The sequence below is a fragment of the Lineus longissimus genome, chromosome 2 (genome assembly GCF_910592395.1).
Source record: "Lineus longissimus chromosome 2, tnLinLong1.2, whole genome shotgun sequence".
In the NCBI taxonomy this organism is placed as follows: Eukaryota; Metazoa; Nemertea; class Pilidiophora; order Heteronemertea; family Lineidae; genus Lineus; species Lineus longissimus.
The window spans coordinates 15,028,380-15,052,652 of NC_088309.1; the positions used below are offsets into that span (position 1 = coordinate 15,028,380).

General features: G+C 45.4%; 1 protein-coding gene across 1 annotated transcript; it reads right to left on the minus strand.

Annotated features, from left to right (window-relative positions):
* Positions 1-6,693: 6,693 nt before the first annotated feature.
* LOC135482905 (uncharacterized) lies at positions 6,694-19,215 on the minus strand. The gene is made up of 6 exons (XM_064763387.1): positions 18,968-19,215; positions 18,628-18,768; positions 18,273-18,461; positions 17,995-18,130; positions 6,936-7,151; positions 6,694-6,737 (listed from the first exon to the last, which is right to left on the minus strand). Exons 1-6 carry the CDS (start codon positions 19,028-19,030, stop codon positions 6,694-6,696), a joined length of 789 nt encoding a protein of 262 aa, XP_064619457.1. The 5' UTR covers positions 19,031-19,215.
* Between the last annotated feature and the right edge of the window lie 5,058 nt (positions 19,216-24,273).

Here is a 24,273-nt window from a genome sequence, read left to right on the forward strand (position 1 = left end):
CAATGCCTCATCGATATTCTCTCCCAAACAAATGAACATTTATGTAGCTTGGGTAATATACAGACTGTAGTGCGCGAGATCGAACATAAACTAGTTGATAGACTTATCCAGACATATTGTGATAACAATGACTTGAAACTGTCCTTGAAAGAAAACGAACTCGATTCATTTAAAAAGGAAAATACTGAGCTGAAAGCCCAGTTAAAAATAAAAACAGAACTTGTGTTGTCACTCGAAAAGAAAGCAAAACTGACGAGCCCCCGTCCTGTACCGACAGTGCTGCCCCTGCCGTGCCTGTGAGAAACTGAACTCCAAACTGAGCTCTGAGAAAGCAGTGAACAATTCTCTGAGAGACAACATTTTAGAACTCACCACTGACATTACCAGTATGAGGTCAGCGACAGCAAATCTTGAAAGTGATGTAAAGGCAGCAAAGAAATGCAGAAGTGGCCTTGAATCATCTCTAGAAAGTGTGCAAAACCAACTTGTTGCAAGCAGCACATTCACAGACCAACTGAAAACCGATCTTGTAAATGCCCACCGACGAGAAGATAGTCTTAGTGATGAAAATGTGGAACTCAAAAACCACATAGGGAGCATAAGCAATTCAGGTGGTAACCATACATTTGCTTCCAACCCCCAGGTGTCGTCCAATACTGTAACTTCAAGTAACTTTGCCAAGTCGTTAAGCTGGTCCTCCGTGAAGCCAAAGAAGCCTGTCCGGTCCTGTGTCACGATTCTCCCTCCTACATGCTCTATGCCAGAACCTGCGTGTAGTTTTGAACAATCCCAGGATATTTCGCGGCGTGACGATGATGTGTCCGACTATCACTCTGTTACTGATGAGATAGTCCCCGATCACCAGGGAAGTGTCAATCGAGAACCTGTTGATGTGCTGTTCATTGGAAACTCAAATTTCAGGGATCTCGTCCCAAAACGACTCTACAGGAACAATGTTGTAAAAATACAAACCCTACAAGAAAAGAACATTCGTGGTGCAATCTCCTTTGTGTCGAAATGTAGGATGTCCCAAAAGGTGGTTGTACTCCAGGCAGCTGACAACACCCTTGCAGACAATGACTCAGAAACTTGTGAGAACCAAATGGAAGAACTTTTACACATTTGTACACAGACATTCACCGGTGCAAAGATTTGTGTTTCCCAGCCACTTGCCAGGAGGATGCAATCACCTAAGGGATCACGTCCAAAGTCCGCACGCGAATCGGGGCGAAAATTCGCCTGGTCGAATATCGCCACACTCATTCACCTCCAAATCGCTCCCTGCTTCGGCGATTCTATAATGATCAGGCGAAAATTCAGACTGAATAAAAATTGCAGGCGAAAATAATAATCGCGCCTAATTCGCTCTCACCAACCATCGGAACGAAGGGAATATTAGAGGCCTATATGTGTTGTAGTATGCGTATTCCGACATCAGCTGATAGCAGACCGAACAAAAACACAAACTGGAATTCCCGGTCAACCTGACTGCAGTAATCATATACATCACATCTATCCACGAGGAGCTGCACAAATTTGGCACAGAGGTTTGAGGTTCTTAGTATTATGGTATGTATTCCGAAGGATTGTGACGGAATGTACCGAATCATACAGCTAATCAAGCTAATCAAGATCGTTATCTTAAACAGCGTCCACCAGCGCCCACCAGCGCCCACCAGCGTTCACCAGGTTTAAAGTCGGGTATAAAGTCATCAAAATAAAATTTTGTGGCCAAAACGTAATATGTACACCATAAAAAATACATTTCCTGAAGATTTCATGCTTATTTCGTTTATGACCATTAGATTTTACTTTGATGGCTTTAATGTATGTATGTGTTTAAACCTGGTGGACGCTGTCTAGTATGACCCGATTTGTTTACGTGACTGCACTTTGCCGCCAATAAAACAAGACGAAAGTCGTTGCAAAATCGTTCCGAATATCGGACAAGCATGCAAGAGCCACCAATTTCGTAAAATCGCTCCATTATCGCCTGGAGCGATTTTTGGGGCGAAATCGAAGAATTGGCGCAATTGTGGGCGAATTTCGCATCTGACATTCCGGCGATTTCATATTATCGCCTCACATTCGCCGGTTGATTTTCGGACAGATTTCGCAGGCGAAATACTGTAGAGTGAATTTCGCCGGCGAATATCGCGTGCGGACTTTGGACGTGATCCCTAAGCACCAACAGGAATATGACAATAAATGTGACGCGTTCTTATCATTCCTGGACAAAATCGAGTCAATTCACAGAATTCCCCACCCCTCACTTCGAGTAGTGTCTGACGAGCTATACTGTGATAGGGTACACCTTACTAGAGAAGGCCTCTCACGATTTGTGATAGACTTCAAGACCGTAGTAAATCCACTCTTGGGCATGAAGCCCGTTACTGAATATGACAAGCCGGCACATCCTAGTCGCAATCAGTGGAGGCATTCTCAATCGTCAGTACGAAACTATGAACAGAACTATTTTGATAGCCAGCATGATAATCAGCAGTGTCGCTCTCCACCGCCATGCAATCTGAGCTATCGAGACGCTCACAACCAGAACTATCGTGGAAATCAACTGTGCAACCAGAACTATCGTGAAAATCGACCGCGCAACCAGAACTATCGAGATGCTAATACTAGTCAACGCAGCTCATTCCGCAACCCTGAGGACATGCATTTAAAAGGGTTAATTCAGTCAGTTCTGGCGGATTCTAACTTCCGCACCCGTCAGTGGCAGCAAGATAATTGGCGGCCGTCGTGTTAATGAACTAACAGTAGTAACATTAGCAAACATTTCCCTATGAACTTAAGACTGCCAATCTGTCGAGCATATCAACGGCCGGTAGATACATTGTGAATTTTGAATTTATCTACTAGCATGTATATTATTGCAACTGTTTTGTGTTTATGACAAATATGAACTCTCTTATACGTGTACTATACTGCATGCAAGTACAATATTTTATATCCTGATAAGTAGTGTATTTTCAGTGTTTCCTCTTAATTTTGAGATTAGTTGTAGGCCTATAAAACTGGTAAAATGCCTGTTTCATTGTCTTAATGGAATATTGATGGTCTTTTTCAAAGGCAGGGTGGTCAAAGAGTATGTAAATTTGATAATCATCCGTTTGTTGATAAATTGTTAAACCATGACCTTATCTGCCTGGTTGAGACGCATATGGGAAATGATGATATTTTTGACCTCCCAGGATTTGACTGACTTATTTCATAACATTCGCCCAAAGAGTAAAAAAGCCACAAGACATTATGGCGGTATTTCTGTTGCTGTTAAAAAACACATTAGGAAAGGAGTTAAACTTATACCCCCTACTAGCAGTGAAAAAACTCGGTTAAAACTCCCCAAGTCTTTTTTTAACTTTGAACAGGACCGATATCTTGCTGTGATTTACATCAGCCCTCCTTCTCCTTACTCATCTGATAAAGACAATTTATTTGATCTTCTTGAAGTCGATATTGCTAAGTTCTCTGGTTAGGCAAGTGTCATGTATACGGTGACTTTAACGCTAAGACAGGATTAGAGCCTGATTTCTGCCTTGATGATGGATCTGCCCAGATAGCAGATATTTTCCCTGCCTATATCAATGATGAGCCACTTGCCAGAAATAACAGTGATCTTTATCCTCCTGATAACCATGGTCGTAAACTATTGACATTGTGTAAATCTACTGGCATGCGTATTTTGAATGGCCGCTCTTTTGGTGATTCTTTTGGCCACTGCACTTGCTATAGTCACTCTGGCCGTCCCAGTCTGATTGATTATGCTCTTTCATCTGTAGATATTGTAGATGAGGTTGTATATATGTATGTACATGAACCATGTGATCTCTCAATTCATTGTATGATCTCTAGTATAATCAAGACTGGTGTCCTCAGTACAGCCTCTGATAGCGTCAGTGACACCCTTCTCGATACTTCTAACCAGACCAAAAATGTTATCTGGTCTGATGGTGATGATGATCGTTTTTGTGATACTCTGCAAGATGTTATCTCTAGTCAAACTAAACAGTTCTCTTCCTGTCAAACTAGTAACACAACTATTGAATGTCTGACAAATATCATGACTAAAGCAGCTGTACTGGCTCGAATTAAACAGTCAAAAAAGAAAAGCAAAAATGTCAGTCAAAACAAAAGGGTGTCTTCTCCTAAGAATAAACACCAATGGTTTGATTCAGACTGTGGAAATGCTAAAATGAACCTTCAAAAAGCTGGTAAATTATTACATGCTAGTCCTTTTGATCCTAATCTCCTCCAGTGTTTTCGAGCAAAGAGAAAAATCTACAAGAAACTGGTTAACAGGAAGAGATCGTCATTTAGACAGTCAATCCTAAATAAGCTTGATCACCTGCAGGGAAGCAATCCAAAAGCGTTCTGGAAACTATTTGATGAACTAAGGAATATTGATAAAACTCATCGCTCCAATCCAATCACTTGTGTACAGTGGGTTAAGCATTTTAACAGCCTTATGAATAATGTCTCGCCAGCTTTGAAAACATGCGAAACATCACTGGACGAATATATCCAAAAGAACAAATCGTTGATTTTCAATGAACTCAATTATAAAATAACAACATCTGAGATCAGTGCTGCAATCAGGAAACTTAAGAGAGACAAGGCTTGTGGTCCTGATGGTATCCGTAATGAAATGCTTAAAGCTGCTGCTCCCTATTTACTTCCTCTTTTGGAGAAGGCATTTAACTGTGTTTTGACCTCCGGTAGCTTCCCCGATTTGTGGAGAAGCAGTTTGCTCACTCCTATCATGGAGGTATTATTAAGGAGAGAGAACGGAGCCCACTTTAAAGAATACAATCATCCTTCCGACCATAGATATGTGTATTCGAAACCCCTCGAGTTAATCCCTTCCAATACCCCGGCCGGCCGAGCGCGTTATGTCGGAAAGTATCGGAAACTGCCGAGCTAGTTTCCGAGTCGCGATCGGCAACTTCCGTGACTAATCGGGCGCCTTCTTCGTCATTTCACTGTGGCAACTCATTAAACAACATGGCGGCCTATGATCGGGATGAATACCTGATGCTCGACGATTTTGAAAGTTTTTTTGCTGAAGAAGATGATCTTATCGCTCTCGAAGCTGACGATGGTGATGCCGATGTTTACTGTATATGCGGTGGAGCGGAAACTGATGAGATGATAGCCTGTGACTCTCCAGAATGCGTGATAGTGTGGCACCATTATAATTGTGTTGGTATGCAACCAGACACAGTGCCTGCTGGAGAGTGGATATGCATGAAATGCACTGACAGTGATAGCAGTTGCAACGAGATCAGTGCAATGGGCAAGGAAAACAGTTTAAAAGGTAAGCAACGGTTGAGATTGAGATTAATATGATTTTCATTGACATTGTCCACCTGATGTGTCCTGACCAATGAGCCTGTTAGTTATACCGTCAATGGAGGTATTATTAAGAATACCTCCATGGGCATGGTTATACTCGTATCCATATTAATTTATAATTACATCTCTTTATTTGACTTAAATTCTACATTCGATTCACTGAACTTTCTACTATTCAATTTCAGGGGTGAAAAGAAAGTCGCCAGATTCGGTCGCCAGCATCATTGTCAGCGAGCCCAAGAAGAAAAATGAGATCACGAAGCCGAAGGAGAAGGCTTTGAAGAAAACTGCCCCGAAAACTGTACAAAAGCCTCATGGTAAGTTTGAATTTGAACTTATTTTTAATTTTGCATGATTAACATACATTTACAATTTACATTGTAGCCTGTTTTACCGGAGTGTACATGTGTACTAGTATCATGCTTGTTCTTAATTTTCTTTTTTTCATTTCAGTCACACATTTCAGTGAAGAGGAATTGAGAAGTAAATCCGCCGACATTCTTCAGCGTTCTCTCAAGAATGTTCGCCACAAGTTACCGAGGTTGGATAAGGAAGTTTCTCAATTACTGCAACAGTGTCAGACCAGTGAAGCCTACAATGTTGTCAAAGACTTTGTTACGAAGCTGTGGAGCGGCATCAACGAAGCCAGCATCACCAAATCAAGGACAAATCAGAGCCTTGAATTTCAAGTGGAAGGTTTTCACAAATTGCGTCTCGATAAGGAGATGGACAGGACATTTCAAAATCTCATTAACGGCACCGTAGGCCTTGATAACCCCATCCTGAAACAGTTCATGTATCAGGAGACCGCACTGGAGGTGATCAAGTGCATTCAGTCAGGAGCGACAACAGGACCATCTGATGTGAAAGATTCGTCGTACAAACTCTCGCCAACTGAAGAACAGATTCTACGCTATGCTTCGGGATATGTTACGAAGAAACTTCGAAAGCACTTCAAAACACATGCCAAAAACAATCCAGCAGCAGCAATCTGTGCTAGTGTTGTAGATTCATGGGACACCAAAGGAACTGAAACAGCTCCAAATTTCTTAGTTTACACAAAAAAGATGATCGATATCAAAGACAGGGGTGGTTTATTTCAAATCAACGATGATCTTTACATTCTCTTTCGAAGAATGGAACTAGTAGCTGGACCTCTGCTGTGTGCTTCGAACATGAAAAATCTGCAGAACTCAAATTTGCATCATAAGTTGACCACAGCCATTCTTGACAACAAACTTGTGCAACTCGGATTTCACAAACTGACAAATCTAGATGATGAAAAACTCAAAGAACTACTATTGAGCAAGCTTGTGAAAAACTGGGTCACTCTCCGATGCAGGGCATTTGTTTCTGCATACTCCTACACACTGAGTAAGAACGAGAAATCTGTGTCACGAAAGTCCGAAAAACCACTGCGGAAAAAACTGAAGAAATCCACTTGAATCATCTTTCAATGTCATGATTGAGATCCCAGAAAGATCGTAATGTTTAAAGTCGTCTTTGTCTCTTTGGGAGGGGGGTGTCATCCATTACATTGTTGTTGCCTTGTCGATGTTGGCAGTTACCTCGAGTTGATGCTAGAACTGCAGGTGATCGTGCAACCTGAATCTTTAACGCATTGTTGCTGAACTGCTGCACATTTGGGTTATCACAACGGCCACCAATCCCTCGTTGCTGTGAGAAGTACTCTTCAAGCGGATCCTGTGACAGTTTTTCGGAGAGAAAGAATGTCACACCAGGCAACATCAGGAGATCTCTGGCCAAGGCAACAAATGATTTCACTGAAAACAAGAATAGTGAAACGGTCACCAAAATTACCTTCTCATTTTCGTAACCTTTTATGTAAACCTAGTTCCAGGCACAACGGTTTATTTCGTTTATTTTCGGACAAATTGTCAACAATTCTTTCTATCAATTTCCTGGATGCGTCGCCATTTTATCGGTCATGTGACCTGGACGGCGGCCATCACTGTTTACAATTTTCTCGTATTTTTATTGGTTCTTCCTATCACGTGAGTGGCTGAGGAATGCCGAATGACCTCCTTTCCTACAGCACCGCTAAAGTTAAAATTACATTGTTACCTCTCTAATGAAAACTTCTTTTAACTTGCAAATTTGGAATTTATCTCGATTAATCGTAAGCTTATTTAATCACTCCTTAGCATGTGCCTCGAACTACGGTGTTTTAAGTTATATTCAGTGCGATCTCTGCCAGGAAACGAAGGCTTTTGTATCGGGTTGCTTGGTGATCTTTTCATATTTTAATTGGGGGTGTCTTTGTGTGCGCAGTGCATTGTGGATCGGAATGTCAGTTGAATGATCATGTGGTCACGTGGACTTCGGGTATTTAATGGGATAGCGTGGGTTTCCGAGCAGACCGGCTCAGATGCGATTAGACGCAGACGATTTTCTCCTCTTGCTAAGAGTCGAGCATTGGTACGTTTTTTTATCTCCTCCTTTCTTCAGGAGTTGAGGGTACCCTTTTTATTCCTCTGTCTGTGGAGAGGCCAGTGACTTGCTCAAGTCTCTGACTTATATAAATTCTTTTTTTTTCTGCATACCCCTCGTGCTGCTGGTGGATCACTGGGGCCTTGCGGTCACTGCAGACCATTTCGAAATCGCTAGACCTCCCGATATGCGTGTTGAGCTCGCGTAATTTTCTTTGGACCAGTTTTTTTGCTTCTGGCGAGCTCACCAGGTTGGACTGGTAAACGGGCCCAGAATCTCTTGTATCGGGTAAATTCAATTGCGGGAATCTTTCTGTTTTGCTGGGGCAAAACTTGTATACACCTGGAATTGAGGTGTCGGTTGATTCTTCTTGGAATAGTTTTATTCCAAGAGGTTTTTTTTTTTAAATACTTTTCCATGCCGGTCTCCTGAGGATTAACCCCTTGCCATTCTGCCTTGATTTGCAACAGTTGCTAACTGTTGCCCTGACGACATATGTCTGAAGTTATTGTATGCCACGGAGGAGTGGTCTGTCTCCCTGATGTTTTATGAGGGACCATTTATGTGCGATTGTGTTGAATATTGTGATGTACCTGTATATATTAATGTTGTAACCGGGTGTGGGTGGGGTGAGTATTGAGAATAGATGCCGTATATTTTAACTGTTGGCCTGGACTTTATTTAATTGGATTACCCGCCTGATGTCAGTGTATATCAGGGGGCGTCATTTTTGGCCGAGATAATTTATGACAAGGAGGATTAGTAAGTTTGGCCAGAGACTCTGACCTGGAGGTCACCACTGGCACTTTTAGCCCCGAGGTTGTGACATTTTTGATGACAGCGGTGGGATCCAGATATACTTTCTGGGTCCAGTGATGCGAACCTCCCCTTGATGCCAGTGATACCACGATGCCCAGGAAATCAGTGGGATTGAGAGCCAAACGGAAGAATTTCACCCCGATCCGATTGCTACCGCGAGAGATTCAATCTGAATCTGATGAATACTTCACTGAGGCTGAAACAGAGATACCAGACGAATACATTGACGAGGTATACCAACGCATAATGTTGGCGGAAGATAGTAGTGCAGGTAGGCCTGATCAGGGAGCCAGTAATCTCCCTATCTCGAGTTCCAGTGCTCCCCCAGCACAGGGAGCTGGGCCCTCTATGATGCCGTCCCGGGTGACGACTCCTACTACCACGAGTGTAGTAATGATGACGAGTGGTACAAGTGTGGTGATGAGCACCACTCGAACCATGGCTGGGGCTGTGGCCGGATCAACAATGATGTCCGTGGCTGGGCCTGCCTTACTGAATCCCATATCAATGCCGATGCCAGCATTGAACACATCCAGGGGCGAGCGTATGCCACCCTGGACGGCAGGACAAATCCCACACCCCAGTAGTTATGCCACTCATGGCCAATCCCAGATGGTGGGGACGAGTTATGGCCAAATGTTTGGGATGGGTAATCCCCAAATGTCGTTAGGCCCGCAGCAGTACCCTTTGATGAGTACTAGTAATGGCTATGGCTATGCCTCGTGGACCCCGCAGCCGCCCGTACAGCCAACCGTGCTGGTGAGTCATTCAGCCAGCCCAAGCCAGGGCCATGTGTCCTCGCCTCATTCACCAATTGGGGATGGCGCTAGTATGAATAAAGAGCCACAGCAAACTCCCCATGTCCCCAGGTCCAGTAAGGCTGTGCGACGGCCTAGAAAGGCTAGTCTTTCCAGTTCAAGCTCTGAGCGGCCTAGGAAAAACTCATTAGATCGCTGGTGTGACAGCGACACTGAGGATGAAGCCCCAAGGCCCCGTCATCAGTTGTCAAGGGGTCCTAAGCTACCGCCATTCAGAGACACCACCAAGGAATCTTGGGAGGCATACTATAACCGATTTTCAGATGTGGCCAGCCGATGTGGCTGGACCGTTGAGGAGAAGCTGGACCACCTCCTCCCTAAGCTCCAGGGCGCCGCGGCTGAATTTGTTTACGGCCAGCTGGACAAATCAGTCAGGGGTGATTATAGGGCTTTGATTAGAGAGCTAAATCACCGCTTTAGGCGGATTGAAACAGCAAAATCATATGGAGCCAAATTTTCGTGTCGCTCCCAAAAAGCAGGAGAGTCCGCCTCCGAGTTTGCTGCTGAGCTAAAACGGTTGTATTGCAAGGCCTATGGGTCAAGGGATGCCGAAACCAGGAGTGAGGATCTCCTCCGGAGGTTTCTGGATGGCCTCCATGATGATGATGTCCGTTTTCATGTTGAATACATTAAAGATCCAAAGAATATCGACCAAGCTGTTTATGAGGTAGTCCGATTCAAGGACACACAGCGGGTTCAGCGTAAGAAGCCAGTGAAAATTACCCGGGAGACTGACATTGAGACTGAAGAATCTGATGAGGAGAATGTGCGAATGGCTAAAAACCATGGGGCCAAACCTCAGACTCAGTCTCACAAGAGACCGACCAGTAATGGGACGGGTAATCAGCAGCCTAGCCAGGATGCATCACCCGCTGCTCCCCCTAGTGAGGAGATGACAAAGATTGTTAGCATGATGACAGATGTGATGTCACGGCTGAGCAATCTTGAAAAGAAGGGCTCATCCCAAGGCCGTTGGGGTGGCGGGCAACATGGCCGCCAGCCAGGTCGTCCCCGGCAACCAAAGGAGAATATCCTCTGCTTCCGTTGCCGACAATATGGGCATTACTCGCGAGAATGCACCAACCCGCCAGTTGTGATGCAATCTGCACCACCAGTGGCTGCCCAGGCAGCACGGACCGCCATTAGTCCTAATGCGCCCACTTTTACCCCACGGAATGATCAAGCCCTACAGCAGGCGTCAAACTGCAACGGGCTACCCCAGTAGGCCAAGGGGCAGCCCGCATTGATGTAAATGTCGGCCAAGAAACAGAAGCATTGTCAGACTCAGAGTTAGCACTTGAGGTTGAGGAAGGTGATGGAAGTGAGAGCGATATTGGGGATGGGGAGGAGGCCGACCTGGAGGCGATCAGGCGGCAAAAGCCTTCATATGCAGGAATATACATAGAAGGCCACATCCAGGGGTTGGATGTAACATTCACTGTCGACACGGGGTCGACCAAGACTATAATGTCCCATGCCACCTATATGAAAATTCCAGAACCGGAGCGACCGGTATTAGTTCCACCCTCCAAGAGGGGCCTACTAACAAATGCTGATGGGGGGTCCATCACGTACTACGGGAAAGCGCTGTTTTGGATGGACTTAGGGCCATTGAAACTCGAGAAGCCATTGTTAGTCGCTGACATTGAAGATGAAGTGCTGTTAGGGGCAGACATTTTACAGCGGGACCCTGATGGCCCAGCGGACATATTGCTGTCCCAAAACCGGATTATGTTGAAGGGCCAACTAATCCCCTTGAAGCAAATTGGATTACCAATTACAGCACGACGGGTGCGTGCTGCAGATCATTTCATTATTCCTGCTATGTCAGAGGTTATCATCCAAGGCCTTGTGGACAGAGCAAACACAACCAGGAAAAAGGATGCCTGTTTATTGATTGAGGCTAACCCCGTGATGGTTCAGCATTGCAATATTGCCGTTGCTCCAACACTTGTTGATGCCACCAAGGATTGCACTGTCCCAGTAAGAGTAATGAACCCCTTCGAAGCCCCAGCCTCCATCAAGCAGGACATGGTGATAGGAGTGGCCAGGACAGTTGGGAAGCCAAAAGCGTCAGTGCTAAGGCATGAGTCTGGTCGCCATGACAACAATGATACTGTAAGGCGGATTCAGATGTGCCCTAAACCCAGAGTCACTGATAGAATCCGAGCTGTAGGAAAGGGCTCTCCTATTACTCCCGCCCAAGACATGACATTACCTGAGTACCTACAGCCAATGCTAGATGGCGCCAAGGAGGCTCTAAAATCACCCCAGGAAGAGACCACACTAAAAGAACTCATACTGGAGTTCTCTGATATCTTTTCCAAGGATGATGCCGATATAGGAAGGACTCACCTGGTTGAGCATGAAATAGATACTGGGGATGCTAAACCTTTCAAGCAGGCTCCCAGAAAAGTTCCTATGGCCTTTGCCGGAGAGGAGTTGAAGTCGCTGAAAAAGATGCTGAACCAAGGCATTGTGAGGGAGTCGACCTCCCCGTGGGCCTCTGGGGTCGTCTTAGTTCGAAAACGTGATGGTGGCGTCCGCCATTGTGTTGACTATCGGATGCTCAACAAATTGACAACTAACATTCCAGCGACACCCCTCCCCAGATGTGACACCCTGATTGATAAACTGTCTGGGTCAGTGTACTTTAGTGCCCTTGACGTCACGTCGGCCTACCACAATGTCCCCATTAGGGAGCAAGATATCCCAAAAACTGCTTTTGCCACAACTCATGGACTTTTTGAATACCTGACTATGCCGATGGGCCTAGCAGGCTCCCCGATGACCTTCCAGCGGCTAATTGAGCTGGCCATGAAAGGGTTAGTGCCAGAGGGGGTATGCGCCCTCTATCTTGACGACATCATCACTTTCTCAGTGGATTTTGAATCACATATCGTAGGCTACGAAAGGTTTTTACCCGTATCCGTGATGCCGGTTGTAAACTAAAGCCCTCAAAGTGCCACCTCCTGCAACTCGAAGTCAATTTCTTGGGTCACACGGTATCTAAAGATGGGGTCAAACCCAATGCGCAAAATGTGCAGAAATTGAAAGATTGGCCCGTTCCACGAAATGTCACTGATGTCCGAGGGATCATAGGCCTGGGTTCATATTATAGAAGGTTCATCAAGGACTTTTCATCCCTGATGCATCCCCTCATCCAACTGACCAAGAAGGGGGTCTCCTTTCACTGGAGTGGAGAATGTGAGGCAGCATTCAAAATACTGCTTGAAAAACTTACAGGCCCGGAAGTCATGGCTTACCCTAGGCCTGAGGACACCTTCATACTAGACACTGATGCCTGTGATGTGGGAATAGGGGCAGTACTGTCCCAGGTACAGGACGGGCGGGAGCGGGTGATTGCCTATGCCAGTGCAACCCTAAATAAGGCACAGAGAAATTATTGTGTCACAGACAGGGAACTATTGGCCGTGAAACACTTTATTGAGTATTTCCGCCAGTATCTCCTGGGGAAGCCCTTCATCTGCCGCGTGGACCACATGGCATTAAAGTGGCTCTTTTCCCTCAAGGACCCCAAGGGCCGCGTTGCACGGTGGATCGAGATCTTGTCAGCTTACCAATTCACCCTGGAATGGAGACCAGGCAAAAAGCACCAAAATGCTGACAGCATGAGTCGCTGTCCCAACCCGATGGACTGCGCCTGCCCTACCAATGGCGAGGACATCCCCTGTGGGTTATGTGCCAAATGTGACAAGAAATCGGATGACATGCAAAGTACCATGTATCCTGGCACTCAGCCAGTGCGGCGAATAACGCGTGCCAGGAACAGGCCTAATGCTCAGGCCCAGCCTAGCTGGGCGCTGCCCTATGCCCCACCGGACCTAAGACGTCATCAGGCCAAGGACCCAGACATAGGCCCAATTCTAAGTTGGTTCGAAACAGGCACACGGCCATTTGGGGCGGTTGTATGTGAAGCCAGCCAAGCCACCAGACATTATTGGAACTGTTGGGACAGCCTTACCCTCACTGACGGCATTCTGTTCAGAAAATTCAGCAGGAAAGACGGGACAGGTCACCACGAACAATTCCTTGTTCCCAGAGTCTTGAGGTCAGAAGTCCTACGAGAGATGCATGATTCTCCATTAGCTGGCCACCTGGGAAAGAAGAAATGCCGTGAGAAAACATTGCAGCGATTCTACTGGTATGGGGTGCGGATAGATGTTAACCTGTGGGTGTCCCGATGTGATCTCTGTGCACAGATCAAGAAGCCCCCAAAACCCCCGAGAGCCCCGATGGGAAAGATGACTGCAGGGGGGGTATTAGACAGATTGTCGACCGATGTACTTGGACCCCTCCCCACCTCAGCGCGTGGGAATAAATTCATACACGTCATTACTGATTCTTTCAGTAAGTGGGCGGAAGTATTTGCCACGCCAGACCAGACTGCCACCACCACGGCCAACCTCATTCTCAACGAGGTTATTGCCAGGTTTGGAACACCAATTGACATCCACTCAGATCAGGGTCGAAACTATGAGAGCAACATCTTCAAAGAGTTGTGTAGGTTGCTTGAGATCAGGAAGACAAGGGCGTCTCCTGCAAACCCCCGCTGTAACGGGCAATGTGAACGTTTCAACAAGACCCTGATCCGGATGATCAAGGCCTATCTGAAGGGTCAGCAAGACCAATGGGATGTTAACTTAGGATGTCTGGCTGCTGCCTACCGAGCCACTCCAAATGAGTCGACGAAGTTAACTCCAAACCTGCTCATGTTAGGCCGTGAGGTTCGACTACCGGCAGAGGTGATGTTCCCGTACAGACCTGGCATCGAGGATGATGAGATAACGTCTTATGGCGAGTATGTGGACAAGTTGCGTGACACGATGGTCCATGCCCATGATGTCGCCCGGGAAAATTTGAAGGCCGCGGCTGAAAGACACAAGCAGAATCATGATGGCAAGGTCGTCTTTAACAAGTATAAAGTTGGGGATGGCGTCTGGTACCTCACAGATATAAGTCAGCTGGAGATAGCCCCAAAACTAAGGAAGGCATTTCAAGGCCCATATCTAATCATCAAAAAGGTGAACGACCTTGACTACGTCATCCAGATGGATAAGCGGGGAAAGACCAAACTGGTCCACCACAACAAGTTGAAACCATATGAGGGCCAGAGTCCGCCGTTGTGGTTTAGGAGCGTCAGGCGGAAGTTGCCTGAATGATGTCATACGCTGTCATGTATAGAACATGTACACCATTGGTATACATGCAGTAATTGTCCTGTTTTGAATGCTGTACTAGTAGCCCTTTCTATCGATGTTTTTGGCTGACAATACTTGGAACTACTAGTACTACTATATCCACTGTAACCACAGTCATGTTGATGTCACTTATGATGCATATATATAAATCTGTATTTTGGGGTTGACCAGGCCCCCCCCCCTCTGTGTTGAGTTTTCGTATATTATTGATGTGCTGGCTGATGCTGCTGCCAGCCATGGTCGATTGATGTGAGGGTATGCCACGCCCATGATGTCTTCATGGCCAACTGGGTCACTGGTATAGGCCAGGGTGGTGTTCCAGTCAGCTAGAAGGGAAAATAGAAGACTTATTACAACTCAGGAACTGCTGTTCCTCATTGACTATCCATACTGATGTCGGGTCGTGGTCAACTTGTGGCCGATACTCTAAACACAGGGTGTGTACTTTAGCGAATATGACATTCCGCTTCGAGGGTGCATGGCTGACGCATGATGTGTTTCACCTATGTAAAAGATGAATATGTCCGGAAATATGCTTACGCTTCACTTCTCTCGCTTCCAGATGGACGCCCTCGCTTTTGACCTGGAATTGGATGCCTTCTTGAATGACGACTACCAGCCAGAAGGCCAAGAGATCCTCGATTGCCTCCTTTCCTCACCGAAGACAGGCCCGACCGAGCAAGTTCCGCGGGCAGCCACCCCACCACCCGCCAACCCAGCTCCGTCTCACCTGTCACAAGGGGCGGCGATTGATGAGGCGACTTTTCCACCCGCTCCCCAGCAACTAGAGGTGCTGGATGCCATCTTCCGGCTAAGCACCCAGGTAGAGGGCATTCAGGCCATGCTCCAAGACGTGCTGGCTAGAGTTGACCCTCCAAAACAGGCGGAAGCCAAGAATGTCAGTGTTAGGAATGAGCAAGACACCCCTGCCTCACTTTCGTCACCAACGGTCCAGCAGGAAGTTGTCATGGCAGGACCAGAGCCGACCCTGCCACCAAAGAAGCGGGCGCGCCAACACTCCCCAGTAATGCCGCCCCCAGCTGAGCCACCACGACCCCGCAGTCAGAGACACCAGCGACAACACGTCAGGAGTACCATTCGAGTTGCCCACTCGACTGGCCGCGTGGCAAGGGGGAGACTCCCGGAGGTTAGCCCCGCTGTGGAGGGATATCACGATAGGATGCGTAATATCCGCAAGCACCTCAACTCCCAGCGCCGTTAATCCCCTCCCCCTTTGTCACCCGGATTACCCAGTCGATGTTGTAAATATATATCATGTTGATCAGTTCCTGTCATATCATTTCTTTTACCATGTTCTAGATGTACATATCATATTATTTCTGGTCGCCATGTAGTTCAGTAGTTTGTTTAGTTAGTTGATTTAGATTGAATTTAAACCTGGAGTTTCTCATTCTGGTGCTATACAAGGGTGCTAAACAGATGAGTGGTGTTAGCTGTGGTTCTAACACTGTGATTGTAAATGGTTCCGTTCGTATATTTGTTTCTTGCCAGGGCGTTGTTTTACTCGACATTCCCATCCACATTCACTGTCCCTTTATATTATATTATAGTATCAATGTATGGTAGTGTACATTCGTCATACCACACACGTTTTATATTGCATTATATTAAGTCCGCCGAGGACGGCTGTGTTTTAAAGAGGGGGATAGTGAAACGGTCACCAAAATTACCTTCTCATTTTCGTAACCTTTTATGTAAACCTAGTTCCAGGCACAACGGTTTATTTCGTTTATTTTCGGACAAATTGTCAACAATTCTTTCTATCAATTTCCTGGATGCGTCGCCATTTTATCGGTCATGTGACCTGGACGGCGGCCATCACTGTTTACAATTTTCTCGTATTTTTATTGGTTCTTCCTATCACGTGAGTGGCTGAGGAATGCCGAATGACCTCCTTTCCTACAGCACCGCTAAAGTTAAAATTACATTGTTACCTCTCTAACGAAAACTTCTTTTAACTTGCAAATTTGGAATTTATCTCGATTAATCGTAAGCTTATTTAATCACTCCTTAGCATGTGCCTCGAACTACGGTGTTTTAAGTTATATTCAGTGCGATCTCTGCCAGGAAACGAAGGCTTTTGTATCGGGTTGCTTGGTGATCTTTTCATATTTTAATTGGGGGTGTCTTTGTGTGCGCAGTGCATTGTGGATCGGAATGTCAGTTGAATGATCATGTGGTCACGTGGACTTCGGGTATTTAATGGGATAGCGTGGGTTTCCGAGCAGACCGGCTCAGATGCGATTAGACGCAGACGATTTTCTCCTCTTGCTAAGAGTCGAGCATTGGTACGTTTTTTTATCTCCTCCTTTCTTCAGGAGTTGAGGGTACCCTTTTTATTCCTCTGTCTGTGGAGAGGCCAGTGACTTGCTCAAGTCTCTGACTTATATAAATTCTTTTTTTTTCTGCATACCCCTCGTGCTGCTGGTGGATCACTGGGGCCTTGCGGTCACTGCAGACCATTTCGAAATCGCTAGACCTCCCGATATGCGTGTTGAGCTCGCGTAATTTTCTTTGGACCAGTTTTTTTGCTTCTGGCGAGCTCACCAGGTTGGACTGGTAAACGGGCCCAGAATCTCTTGTATCGGGTAAATTCAATTGCGGGAATCTTTCTGTTTTGCTGGGGCAAAACTTGTATACACCTGGAATTGAGGTGTCGGTTGATTCTTCTTGGAATAGTTTTATTCCAAGAGGTTTTTTTTTTTAAATACTTTTCCATGCCGGTCTCCTGAGGATTAACCCCTTGCCATTCTGCCTTGATTTGCAACAGTTGCTAACTGTTGCCCTGACGACATATGTCTGAAGTTATTGTATGCCACGGAGGAGTGGTCTGTCTCCCTGATGTTTTATGAGGGACCATTTATGTGCGATTGTGTTGAATATTGTGATGTACCTGTATATATTAATGTTGTAACCGGGTGTGGGTGGGGTGAGTATTGAGAATAGATGCCGTATATTTTAACTGTTGGCCTGGACTTTATTTAATTGGATTACCCGCCTGATGTCAGTGTATATCAGGGGGCGTCATTTTTGGCCGAGATAATTTATGACAAGGAGGATTAGTAAGTTTGGCCAGAGACTCTGACCTGGAGGTCACCACTGGCACTTTTAGCCCCGAGGTTGTGACAATGATAACATGTATATGCAGTAGAATACTTCGGATGTCTATTACTGTTGTAGAATTATCTTCAATTGAGTGAATACATGTATTCATGACCTTTGTTTATACTAGTGTACAATAAAAGAAACAATATCATCTTAAAATATGTTGTTTGTGTTCAAAATTTCCCACTTACCAGTGATTCGGATTCCCTCTAGCGTTTCCCTACTGAGGCATAATTGATTCCTCTGGTCCTTACTCAGGTTAGGTACTGCCTGTGCTTCAGCTTCCCATTGGTCAATGAAGCCATGGGGGAAATCTTCTTCGAGCCACTGCAAAGGAAAATAACATTTAGCATATATCTATGGCTGGTGCGCATTTATTTCATTTGAAATATACATGCAGTGTACACACATTCTACTAGTACATGCAGGAATCAAGACTGTCCAAGTCTTTGCAATAACTGATGCTTACCTTGAAACGCCAGTCATCAGGAGAAGTGTATGGTTCAAGAACTGGTTTCCTTTTCCTTGCACCAGTGCAGCGATTTGAAACATTCAGGCAGTCAAAGAACTGATCCATCATTCGGACAAACTTCTCGACAGATGTTGTGTCATGACCTCCAACAATCCTGAAGGCATCAGCAACACTTGTACTGAGGACCTGAAACATGAGGAATATGTTATTCTTCAAGTATACTAGTATGCATGTGTACATTTATTGATGGTCAGTCCAATACCGTTCATTTGTACACAATACAATAGGTACATTGTTTTACATAGTTTATAAGTCACATTCTTGCTAACATGTCTCCTGATAAGTAACTAACCTGAGTTGCCAGCTTCACTTTCATTCTTAATGACGGTGTCAGATGCAGGTGATCATAGGTCATTTTGTTTGCAAGGCTGAACCTTCCTCCATCTTCTACTAGGCTTATTAACTGTGGCCATCTTATTGGTTGACCATTAAACTGAAGAAGAATGTTGGAATGTTTTTTACATTAACATTTCTGAGGCGAGAAGGTGATAAAAACAGACAAAATGATGGTACTCAATTGGGATGCCCACCGGTCAAAAAGACCAATAGTAGAGGTCGATTGGACGATTTAGGACAATTACTGATTATGTTTAACACTAATATGGATGTTCATGAAAGTTATGGATACATACCATCAGATTTCTTGTTTTGTTGTGGAATCCACTATTCTCCCAATTATTTCTTGTGGTTTTCATCAAGTGTGGAGGATCACAAATGAAGTAAATCTTCCGAGAAGGATCATATGGGTTTGTTGTGTGGTAAGTAGGTGCGTCATTTCCATGTAGGCGGTAAAATCTTCTATTTGGAGATGCTCCATCTGATATAAATGCTCTGACGTAGAATCAAACACTTTCCAGTCGACCAACAGCCTCCCAACAGCCTCCCATACTACCCAGTACAACTGATGGCTGCTGAAACCAGTACAGGGGAAATGAGCAAATGTCTCCTCCATATTGCTGAATAGGCCTCGGACCATGAAGGCTATAACATGTGTAGCCACAGTAGGAGTATCATCCCTTTCATCACACTGCCGTACCAACTGTGCTATCTCATTATTAATGTCACCAAGATCGCAGAATCCTAGCAGTTCGCCAGTAGCTGCAGAGTACACTAGTCCCGATTTTATCTTCATTCATCGAAGAGCAAGCTAACATTAAACTTGAAATCAGGCATGTCTGATAGGTGGTCCTTCACTATCCTTTCTAGCACATCGTTATTGAAACCACTTGATGACTTGGTGAAAGAAGTATAATCCCTGAGAGTGGTTTCATGTGGTAAACGGAGAAATTTACTTCGGCCTATCATCCGGTATGCAGCAGGCGACTTTGAATGGAGTGCTATGCACCACCGTATAAGAGCAGGATGCCATCTCACCTGTTTGCTAGGTTTTCTTGCTGCTAAAAGCTGCTGTTCCCAGAGCAGTTCCATGGGAGAACCATGCAGCCTCAAAACTTTGGAGAACTTTACTGGTATTGTCTTCCATCACTTGCAGTAGGGACTTGTTAAGTGAATCTGCCACCTGCACATCTCCCTTTTTCAACAAGTCTTGAACTTTTTCCTTCAAGCTTTTCACATGCCGTTTCAAATAATGTCTCTGCTTTTGTAAGGCCGTCAGTTTACATTTCATTGCTCCAGATGAGAGCCTATCATTTCTGGTGTGGGAGGAAAGGATGTGGTCACCTGGAGTAAGCCTGGTTCTCTGGGAAAATGCAGCTTGTTTTGCACATAAGATGTATTCTTTTAGTTTGATTAGGCCTAGCCTATTAGCTAGCTATTTTAGGCCTAAAAAGCCATGTTTTTCAATTTCCATTTGATTCATTTCAGGCTAGCCTATACTGATCATGTAAGGATTTCATTTAAACCTAAGCTCAATTAAATTAAGTAATTTGTGCAAGAAAATGGAACCTCAAAAGTTGAAATTCATTAGGTTTACCCCGTCTGTGAACATTTTGTTCCTGCGTGAAATAGTAGCTGTTCCTCCATTTGAAGACTCCAACAGATGGGCGGCTAAAGTTACAAACGTGAACACAGCCATTGGTCAGCTTCGGAAGGATGCCAAACCATTTTCAGAACGTTCTCTGAAAGACCGCTTGACTGGTCTGCTTGCTAATTTTGTCAGAGATTGTCACCGCCACTGGCGGCGACTTTGGAATTTGTTATTTTTGTTGAGCGCGCCTGTTTTGAATTTGGCGCTTAAAATTTTTTTTGCGCCTTTTGGTGATTTTCCCATCGGGCACCACGCGAGCGTAGTTCCGCCCAAAAGCAGGAATCACGATGCTGTCATGTCAAATATCTTGTTTGCGATTATTTTGCTGCTAATTACGAGTTTTAATTGGAGGATCGCAAGTGGCAACAGAGGTAAACAATCATAAGAATTTATATAAGGTCATGCAGCACAGCACTGATGAATCTATTATTGATAAGACCTGTAAATTTGGTTTTTGAAGATGTAAAATCTCCGTGAAGTCACGTTGGTGGTGTTTTTTGGTATCAATAGATGGCGCCACCGGCCAATTGATGATTCTGGGCCTTTATTAGACGAACTTGGCTTTATTAGATGCCATAATTGTATGGTCTGTCCACAGTTCTGTTGCCTTGAGATGCTGAAGCTGTCATAATACAGTAACCCTAAGATCTGATGTCCTCCAGTAGACTTTTACTGCCACATTTGATGGTAATTCACAGTATTTAAATTACGTCTTTTAGTAGATGGTACAGCACCCAATTTCATTCTGATCTGGTTGTCTCCCAGCGGTCTTTACTGTACAATGCTGTTGTTTGCATTTAAAGGGGCTATATGCCGAGATCTGTTCAAGATTTAACTTACTGTAAGGTTCCCAAGTTATGCTTTGAAACTTAAAGTCTGAATTTATTTCTTTTGTAGTTTTACGTGAATCTTGTCATGAACATGGTGGTGATAACGATGGAGCCAATAAAGACCTAAGAAAGGGAAACGACGACTTCTTGCGTTTTTACGTGTTATTTCGAATTAAGCCTGACAGCAGCCACAGTAAAACTCTGCCACGATTACAGATACCGACAATGGCAACCGGAGGACGAGACCTCATCGACTTAGGGATTGTAGGTGGCGGTGTCGACCCTGCCCCTGTTGGCGGTGACGGTGGTGTCGACCATGCCGCTATTGACACTTTGGCACGTGTAGCTGAAAAGGAACGACTTCTGATTGAAGCCAAAGAAGAGAATAGACAGTTAGCTGCACAGCTGGCGGTCGCCAGGGCAGATCTGGGAAGAGTAGCCACGACAGATTCTGCTACTCCTCCAGCCCCTACTGTGATCAGTACACCGGACCCTGGACTGACTTCGGTCTTGTCACTGCTAACAAACGTCCTGCGTGAACAGCATGATGGACTTCCAAAAAAGGAACCAAATGTGTTCTAAGGGGACATTTTTCTCTTTCCAGTCTGGCTTAACTCCTACCGTGTGCTTGTGGAACAAAGGTGTAGTGACATTAATGACAGAAATTACTATCTTAGCAAGTACACTGGAGGAGAAGCCAGGATGTGTATTGAGGGCATGCTGGCCCTTAATACTGCTGCAGCCTATGAGAGGGCGATGAGAACATTACAAGAACGATACGGGGACAAGTTAAAGTTGGCAAAGTCTTTCAGGGATCGCTTAGAGCAATGGCCGACAGTACGTTATGGGGACGGTAAGGCCCTTAGGGACCTTTCGGACTTCTTGAATCAATGCAACGCTGCCATGTCCACTCTTGGGCAGCTGAGTGTTCTTGATGATCCCTGTGAACAGCAGAAAATTCTGGAAAAACTTCCCAAAGCCATTCAGGGCAAATGGCTGGTCATTGTTGACAAGTCCTTGTATGGTGATGATGATGAGGACTATGTTAGTTCTGGGAATTACCCCTCATTTTCCAAACTCTGTAAATTTCTAACCAAACAAGCTAGAATAGCCTGTAACGCTCTAGTAGTTGGTCATGATGGTGGTCAGAAGCAGCGTACCACCCCCAACGTTTCACATACCACGAACCCCAAGTCAGGATCATCCTGGTCTTCATCGAAATCAAAGACAACTTCAAGTTCTAACCCGAGTGCAGTCACGTTTTCTGCCTCCACGTCCACGGCCCCACCTGGTGGCCGTACTACCGGTAACAGTTTCGGGCAAGTCGCTGTGCCAACTGTGCAGAACTTTGGAAAGTGTGTTTTGTGTTCAACCGGGAATCACAGCCTCGATTTCTGCAACACCTTCAAGGAGATGAGTCTGAAGGAGCGAACGGACACTGTCAAGAAGCATGGACTATGTCTGGGTTGTTTTAAGTGGGGCCACCGGGTCCGTGATTGTAAACACAAGCGAAAGTGTGAAAAGTGTAGTCGCCTACACCCAACGTTACTGCATGATGATTCATATGTGTATAAGTCCAACCCTACTGGCAATAGTACTGGCACACTTGATGCCAGTGGTACCAACAATGTTGAGTCTGCCAACTGTAGAAGGACAGGGACCAGTGACAACAGCAGCGGCTCGGAATGTTTGTCCCACTCCCTCATAGTGCCCGTCACAGTCCATCATAAGGACAACCCTGACAACCACGTGGTTGTATATGCGTTATTAGACGAACAGTCTGATGCGTGCTTTGTCACTGACTCGGTTCTTCAGCGGATGGATGTCTCGGGTTTAAATGTTGATCTGAAACTTTCTACTGTCCTAGCAGAGAAAACAGTCGTCTGTAAAAAGGTGACTGGTCTTGTGATCAAGGGTTTGAGGGAGCCTGACAGTTTGGCTCTTCCCCCTGTGTATTCTCGTGACAGCATCCCCGCAAAGCGGTCTCAAATACTGCGCCCTGAGACCGCGCGTGATTGGGCACATCTTACAAAGGTCGCGGACCAGCTCACACCTCATCTTAGCGAGGTGGAGATTGGTCTCCTGGTGGGTATGAATTGTTCACGGGCCATACGTCCTTTGGATGTCGTCGCAGGTGCGGAAAACGACCCCTATGCTGTGAAAACTGCACTAGGATGGGGGGTGATTGGTAACATGAGTGCTAAAGATTCCGATCAGTCTCCACATTTTGCCTTTGCCACACGAGTAAAGGAGATAAGTCCTATGCAGATAGTGAAAATGTTTGAACAAGATTTCAGCGAGCTTTGTGGGAAGGATGAGGCAACTTCCGTGGAAGACAGACGATTCTTGGAGAAAGTCGGTGCCGGCATTCGACAGCGTGAGGATGGGCATTTCGAGATTCCATTACCCTTTAGAGACGATGACGTGATACTCCCCAACAACAAGGATGCTGTCCTAGCAAGACAGGGGCGTCTCAAGGCCAAGCTGACTAGGGACTCCAAATACCGAGATGATTACTGCGGTTTCATGAGCAAGTTGTTTGAAAATGGTTACGCTGAATGTGTTCCTGATAACGAGATTGGTCTCAATGATGGTACTGTATACTATATACCCCACCATGGCGTATATCATCCGCGCAAACCCAATAAGCTACGCGTGGTGTTTGATTGCGCTGCACAATTCTACAGAGAGGCATTGAACAGTCATTTACTCCGCAGTCCTGATATGCTAAATAATTTGACTGGTGTCTTAACTCGTTTTGGCAAAGAGACTCGAAGGGGTTCTGTGCGCATGTTACGTAGTGATAGAGGTTCAAATATGGTTGGAGGACGGAATGAGTTGAATGCGGCCCTGGCAGAGATGGACAATAATAAGATAAGACATGAATTATTGAAGGACGAGTGTGATTGGGTGGAGTTCAAAATGAATTTTCCGCACTCGAGCCACATGGGGGGTGTGTGGGAGCGCATGATTGGGTCCGCACGTAATGTCCTCACTGCTCTCCTCCAGGAAAATGGCCACCAGCTTGACGATGAGCTATTGCGCACTCTGTTAACTGAAGCCGAATGCATAGTAAATAGTAGGCCGCTAACTGTTGTAGATACTAATTCTCCTGAATTGG